The sequence below is a fragment of the Hyperoodon ampullatus genome (genome assembly GCF_949752795.1).
Source record: "Hyperoodon ampullatus genome assembly, chromosome: 12".
NCBI lineage: Eukaryota > Metazoa > Chordata > Mammalia > Artiodactyla > Ziphiidae > Hyperoodon > Hyperoodon ampullatus.
In genome coordinates this window covers 8,579,760-8,586,993 of record NC_136925.1, presented here as the reverse complement: position 1 = coordinate 8,586,993, position 7,234 = coordinate 8,579,760, and the positions used below count along the sequence as shown (strand labels likewise).

Genomic DNA, 7,234 nt, shown 5'->3' with positions numbered 1-7,234 from the left:
AAGGGTTAAGCTCCAGGGCCACCTCACCTGTAATGTTATCTCCAACACCTCAACTACACATCAAGACACAACAAGAAACCACTTAAAAGTTTATTCTGTAATTAGCAACCTTGGGGGGAAGGACATGAGGACTTAAAGGCAGAGGCAGAGACCAGAAACCCGCTGGGTGTTCCTTGTCAGGCTGGCGCAGAGCTTGAACCAGACCCCCTGCAGCTCTGGCTGCAGCCTCCTCTCCACCGGTTGGTCTGGCTGCAAACTGGCTTCCCTTCATCCGAGGAGCTAGGTCGAGCGAATTCGTGGCTTCCTCAGGTTGCAGCATCCCTGCACCAGAAAGCCACAGCAGGCAAGTGTGAGGGGGAGAGGGTAAGAGCCTGAACAGTTCTCTGCCTCCTTCCAAGGTTCCTTTTCGGGACCTCCCAGCTAGGCGTCCTGGGCCTGGGATTCTCGGGAACCTCAGAACCTGGGGCCTACTGGGCTCATTCCAACATGGCGGGTGGGGAGGCCCCGCCCCAGGAGGCCAGCCCCGGCCACCTCTCACAGCCTTACTCCAGGGTCCCTAGGACCGAGGGCCGGCACTGCCAAGGAGTCTGGGGCACAGCCTGGACACAGAGGCCTCCCCGGGTGGGTGCTGGCCGAGGTGCTGTTGGTGGTTGCCCGGAGGGGATAGTTAGGGAGGGGTGAGGAGGGCTGCAGGGGAGGGAGCCAGGCCGCCTGCACAGGCAGGTCCAGGGCACCTGGTCATGAGGCCTCTCAACCTGCTTGTGCTGCTGGCGGTGCCGCTAGGCCACGGACTGGAGCATCCACTTGGTCTGGAACTTGCACAAGTAAGAGCCGTAAACCATGACTTCGGCGTCGTCCGAGGTTTCCAGACCCTTCATCTGGAGCATGACTGTGCCCACCTGCTCGACGAATGGGATTCGAGATCCGTCGGGGCCTGTTTAGGTGAGAAGATGAGCGCTCGGGCCCAGAAGGGCCGGGGCACCCGGGTCAGGACTGGGCTCACTCACCGAACACGGCTTCCAGAAGCCCCGTCTGGACCTGGAACACCTCGGGCTCCTTCAAGACTTCGGGAGTCCCCACCCAAGGTGGGATGTCGTTCCGCTTGGGCAGCTTCCCCATCTTCAGGGCGTCTAAACAAAACCCTGCCTGGAGCTGGGACCTAGACTGGGTGGAACGATGCTTCCGGCGGAAAGTTAAGTACCTGGGCGGGCCACGCCCCGCGCCCCTGGCCAACCCGCATCCAGGCCCCGCCCCGCCCCATCCAGGTCCCGCCCCCGGTCCTGCCCGGCAGTTCAATCCCGCACTCGCCACGCCCCGCACGCCGCGCGCCGCCTTGGTCTCCGGTTGACTGTCTAGGGCCCTTCCCAGCCCCACCTCCGGCTCCCGAGCGCGGGTGGGCCCAGCTGTCTCCGAGTTGACTCGGGCTCCCACCTGCTTTGACTCGTTTCCTCTGCACCAAAATCCCTTCACCTTGGGAGTGAGTGGGGAGACAGCGCTAGAAACCCTTGTTATTCTAGAAACAGTGGCTGGACCTGAACCTCGGCAAGCAGTACAGGTTTGGGGGTGCGACGGCCACCCAGCTGCCCAATCGAGTCCCTGCCTTCCCCGTTCCAAAGGAGGGTGTGTCTTCCCTTGGCCTAAGGGAGCCGGACCCCGGGACTTCACTGCAGGGCGACCCCTGCAACTTCAGGGATCTGAGGGGTCACTCCGGCCACTTAACAAAGAGGAAAACGAGATTCCGATATTCATTTTCTTCCAGGGTCCTGATGGGGGCTCTGAAGTGCCCCACGGTTCACGTTCCTTGAATCCCCTGAGTCTGGAACTTTGGAATCTACCCGGATTTTGAAGCTCACGTGGCCTACACTATGTGGTCCGGCCTTCAGGCCCTAAACAAACTTGTTTTATTCATTTAAAAAACAGATTGCTGGGCTTCCCTGGTGGTAAAGTGGTTGAGAATCTGCCTGCCAATGTAGAGGTCACGGGTTCGTGCCCCGGTCCGGGAAGATCCCACATGCCGCGGAGCGGCTAGGCCCGTGAGCCATGGCCGCTGAGCCTGCGCGTCCGGAGCCTGTGCTCCGCAACGGGAGAGGCCACAGCAGTGAGAGGCCCGCGTACCGCAAAAAAAAAAAAAACACTCCAAGAGTGAACCTTGATGTAAACTATGGACTTTCTCAGTGCTAATTACATGTCAATGTAGACTCATCTCTTTCTAACAGATTACCTCTCTGGTTGACTGAAAAAAAGAAAATGCACAACGTGAGAGGTGTGAGTTAAGTTTTATTTGGGGCAAATGAGAACTACAGCCCGCGAGACAGCCTCTCAGGTAGCTTTGAGGAACTGCACCAAAGAGGTATTGGAGGAGACAGGATATATAGGAGTTTCTGTTGAAAAAAAAAAAATGTAGCTGAGCATCAGAAGACTACCACTAATAACAAAAAACAGACATCTCACGTTAGCGATATTAGTGCTTTTCTCTGGATCGCAAGATGTAAGAGTCTGGGCTCGCTGGAATTATTCCGTTGAGATGCACCTTACCTGTTGTGAAGTGAAATTTGCATTTCATTGCAAGACAAGAAAAATTTAAACACAAAAAAGTTTCTGTGCCCTTTGGCCTCCTCTCTCCCCTCTGCTCTGCATCTCAGCATCGTGTATCAGCAATATGCATCAGCGGAGCTCCCCCATCTGCAGAAATACCCGCTCAACCATAAAGAGCAACATTCTCCCAAGATCACTGGGACAACTCTTTAAAAGGTAACATTCCTTCTTGATCTCCATAAGGGAGTCACATGGCCTTTAGATCTGGATTGTGTAAACTCTCAATAATACCTCATTTGATGTACAGCCTTACGTCAAAAAAAAACACATATAACTGTGCCTTGACTTTTTTTTTCTTTTTAGTTTTATTTTTTTGGCTGCACCATGCAACATGTGGGATCTTACTTTCCCCACCAGGGATCGAACCCACACCCTCTGCAGTGGTTGTGTTGCCCTTTCGCTTACCCTTGGCGGAAAATTGATCAAGAGCTTCAAACTCAAAAAAAAGGACCACCACAAGACAACCATTTTTTTTAACCTTCAGGTTACTATTTCCAAAACTTTTCTATGTATTTGCTCAAAGTCTTGTGTTGCTTAGGATTTTTATTTTTTATTTATTTGTTTATTTATTAGTGCTGAAAAATCTTCAGTCCATGCATGGAATTTATAGCACAGTCTTAAATTTCCAAGCTTGATACTTTTGACACAGATTAACTAACCTAAAGCTGTTTTCTACATTTTGAAGCACTGCCCTTAGGGAATTTCTAGACTTAGAGGCAAGGGCAGTTTTTTATGCCCCCTCTACACTGCCAAATTGGGGTTCATAACTTTACAGTTTATATGCCCACAATCATTCACTGCCAACTGATTCTTTAACGGGTGCACTCGCTGAGGCTAATTTGGGGGCCACAACTGTTGGTCCATAAGGAGACTCAAGCAAGAAGTACAAAAGGGAGACTGTTCACCTAACAGATCAGAAAAAAGGAAGTTTGCAGGTGTCTCTGGGTGAGATTGTGGGGAACTGTTGCAACTGTTAACAGGTATCCACAGAAGTATCTTGCCAATGCCCTTGCATTCAAAATGTGCCCAAAGCCACAAGGGACCCCCTTGAGGTGACCAGGATCAGAGGCAGTCTCTTCCCTGGAAACTGAGACGCCCCCTGCCCTGACCCCTCCTGATCCCAACACGAGCCCCTCCTTGACCTGTAGCATCTTGGGCCCTGCAATAGCCTCCGAACCTGACACCGAATGATTGTCCCATGAGAGCCTGTCAGCTCTTCGTACCGGGAAGGAACAAATCTGCAAGGCAGGTCAACCTTTGTAAATACTCTCGGCCTCTTTCCACACGGAGCTGAGCCAACTGTCCCTCCTGACCCTCCAAACAGGAGGAAAGTCACTTATGTGTGTCTAGTTCTTCAAAATCAGAGAGCCAGTGGTTTTAACAATCATCATTTCTTGGGGATGTGGGAAAGGTGGGACTGATTTCTCCTCCAAAATCCTGGGCCGGAGCTGTGCTGAGTGGTCCATGACTTCCAGGCCAGAGTGCTGGTGCAATTCTCAAAGGTTGGAAGAGAGGCTGTCAGGATGCCAATAGGGTATCTGCCTAGTCTCTTCCCCTCCTCTACATGAACTTCAGTAGCATGCCAAAATGTACCTTTGCTTCCTGGTGACCTGAAGGCTGTATGGCCTCCAAAGACTCCAGGAAACAGACACACCCTCCTGCATTTCCAGGAGGCAGGAAAACAGTGTCCTTGACAAAGGACTTCCCAGCTCCCCTCACGGAGCCTTCAATGTGAGAACAGGGGCTGGAGGCTGGAGTCCCTCCTCCATAAGCCTGGGAGGGAGCAATCCAGCTCCAGTCCTGCAGCCTGTCCTTCATGCATTCAAGAAATCATGTCTGATTGCCCATGGTGTCAGACATTGTTCTAAGACTTGATACCCTCACTACAACGCATGTGACGCATCTTATCCTACTACAGACAGGGAACCAAAGCACAAGGCTCATGGTTCCATCGCTAAAGAGGCTAAGCCAAGATCCAAACCCAAGCAGCCAAGCTGGTGTCCTTGTCTTAGAAAACTGTCCTCAATATTTAATATTACATACTGTCTATTTTTTTAAAATCTCAACTTTTCTAGAGTTGACATTCCAGTGGGGCGAACGGTTAGCTTGTCAGTCATGTCTAAGATACCATGAACAAAACTAAAGTAGGTCAAGCAGAGACAGTGGGGAAGGAGCAGACCTCTGGAGGGAACATGGACCACCGGGAGGAAGGGAACAGAATCATTCAAAAAAAATGAGAGGGAATTCCTTGGTGTTCCAGTGGTTAGGACTCCACACTTCCATTGCAGGGGTCACGGGTTCAATCCCTGGTTGGGGAACTAAGATCCTGCAAGCCACCTGGTGTGGCCAAAAAATTTAATGGAAACAAGTGAGGGGCCTCCCTCGTGGTGCAGTGTTTTAGAGTGCGCCTGCCGATGCAGGGGACATGGGTCCATGCCCCGGTCCAGGAAGATCCCACATGCCTCGGAGCGTCTGGGCCCATGAGTCATGGCCGCTGAGCCTGCGCGTTCAGAGCCTGTGCTCTGCAACGGGAGAGGCCACAACAGTGAGAGGCCTGCGTACCGCAAAACAAACAAACAACAACAACAAAAAAACAAGTGAGACGTGTTCTTGGCAGAGCAAAAATAAAAGCCCTGAAGTGGTAACAAGACGGTTTGTTTGAGGGGCAGCTAAAGGATACGGATGTGCAGCAGAGATGCAGGCAGATGGCACGTTACACAGGGCGTTCTACGTCAGGGCCAGAAGCTTGGATTAGCTTAGCTGGAAAACTTTGGAGAATTTTGGAGTTCCTTTTGCAGGAGGGGCCATCTGATTAACGTTGTAAGCATTAAGTCTGGCAGAGGAGCAGACTGTGAGATGACTAAAAGAGACCCCCCTGAGGCCTGATAGGAGCTTCTTTCAGTAGTTCTGGCAAGGCAGGTTGGTGCTGGGGTGGGGTGGGCAGCTGGACCGGGTACAGGTGCAGGAGGGGCTCAGGTTGGAAGTCCAGTTGACTGGGCTCCAGCAGGGAGTCCTTTTGGGTGCACAGGCATCAAGGACGGCTTCTAGTTTGGGCCTGAACCACTGGCCCAAATGCTGGGGCTATTCATTTACGGAGTGAGAACGAGAACGGCTGTCTGATGGACGGGCCACATGCCTCCAGCAGAAAATGGCTCCTTGCTGGTTTCTCCCCCATTTTTGTTCAATTGCTCCAAAAGATAGTCAACACTTGTTTCTGCTGTGATGCTCGCTCTAAGTACCCTACGTAAATCTCACAACTTCGCATGAGGTCAGATGCTATTATCTTCAATTTAGAACCTGAGCAGGGAGAGAGGGTAGGAGGGTGAATGTGGCTAAGGTCATAGGGCCAGAAAGCTCCCTGAGGGGATTCATTCCGGCTTGTGAACTACCAGGCTGGTCTCTACTGGGGAAAACTGTAGCCCCCGTTCTGATGGCCTCTCTACCCTCAGGAGTGAGCCCCACCTATGGTAATGCTTCCTCCACCCTAATCCCACTTACCCTTCGGAGGCCAGGGCAACAATTCTGTAAGTGTGGTGGAGAATTCCAGAGACCATGACAAGGGGTCTGTGTGAGGCTCTCCTTTCCTGTATACCTATCTGTGAGGCTGACTTTTCCTCAGGCTCCAACCTAAATAATGTGCAGCAGGAGGCTGAATGCAAACGAGCACCCAGACAGCAGGCTCCAGTTTAGTTTACAAGGCTATGAAACCCTCAGTGCCAGAAGATCACATCTCTCCTAGGTTGTCTGAGTTTTCGGTCAGAGCTGCATCTCAGAACTTGACTCCTAGACTCTTCCTTGTTCTCTCCAGACCCTTTTTCCCCCTGTGCTCCGGAACCTCTTTCTAGCCTTAGGGGTTTCACTAAGGGTTAAGCTCCAGGGCCACCTCACCTGTGATGTTATCTCCAACACCTCAACTACACATCAAGACACAACAAGAAACTGCTTAAAATTTTATTCTGTAATTAGCAACCTTGGGGGGAAGGACATGAGGACTTAAAGGCAGAGGCAGAGACCAGAAACCTGCTGGGTGTTCCTTGTCAGGCTGGCGCAGAGCTTGAACCAGACCCCCTGCAGCTCTGGCTGCAGCCTCCTCTCCACCGGTTGGTCTGGCTGCAAACTGGCTTCCCTTCATCCGAGGAGCTAGGTCGAGCGAATTCGTGGCTTCCTCAGGTTGCAGCATCCCTGCACCAGAAAGCCACAGCAGGCAAGTGTGAGGGGAGAGGGTAAGAGCCTGAACGGTTCTCTGCCTCCTTCCAAGGTTCCTTTCCGGGACTTCCCCGCTAGGCGTCCTGGGCCTGGGATTCTCGGGAACCTCAGAACCTGGGGCCTACTGGGCTCATTCCAACATGGCGGGTGGGGAGGCCCCGCCCCAGGAGGCCAGCCCCGGCCACCTCTCACAGCCTTACTCCAGGGTCCCTAGGACCGAGGGCCGGCACTGCCAAGGAGACTGGGGCACAGCCTGGACACAGAGGCCTCCCCGGGTGGGTGCTGGCCGAGGTGCTGTTGGTGGTTGCCCGGAGGGGATAGTTAGGGAGGGGTGAGGAGGGCTGCAGGGGAGGGAGCCAGGCCGCCTGCACAGGCAGGTCCAGGGCACCTGGTCATGAGGCCTCTCAACCTGCTTGTGCTGCTGGCGGTGCCG

The 7,234-nt window shown here is 53.0% G+C and overlaps 1 protein-coding gene across 1 annotated transcript; it reads right to left on the bottom strand.

Annotated features, from left to right (window-relative positions):
* Window positions 1–779: 779 nt before the first annotated feature.
* On the bottom strand, window positions 780–1,119 carry LOC307061220 (developmental pluripotency-associated 5 protein-like; the record flags this gene model as incomplete). The annotated part of the gene is made up of 2 exons (XM_079716264.1): window positions 780–934; window positions 1,008–1,119. The coding sequence occupies 2 exons, from the start codon at window positions 1,117–1,119 to the stop codon at window positions 780–782; spliced, it is 267 nt and encodes an 88-aa protein (XP_079572390.1).
* Between the last annotated feature and the right edge of the window lie 6,115 nt (window positions 1,120–7,234).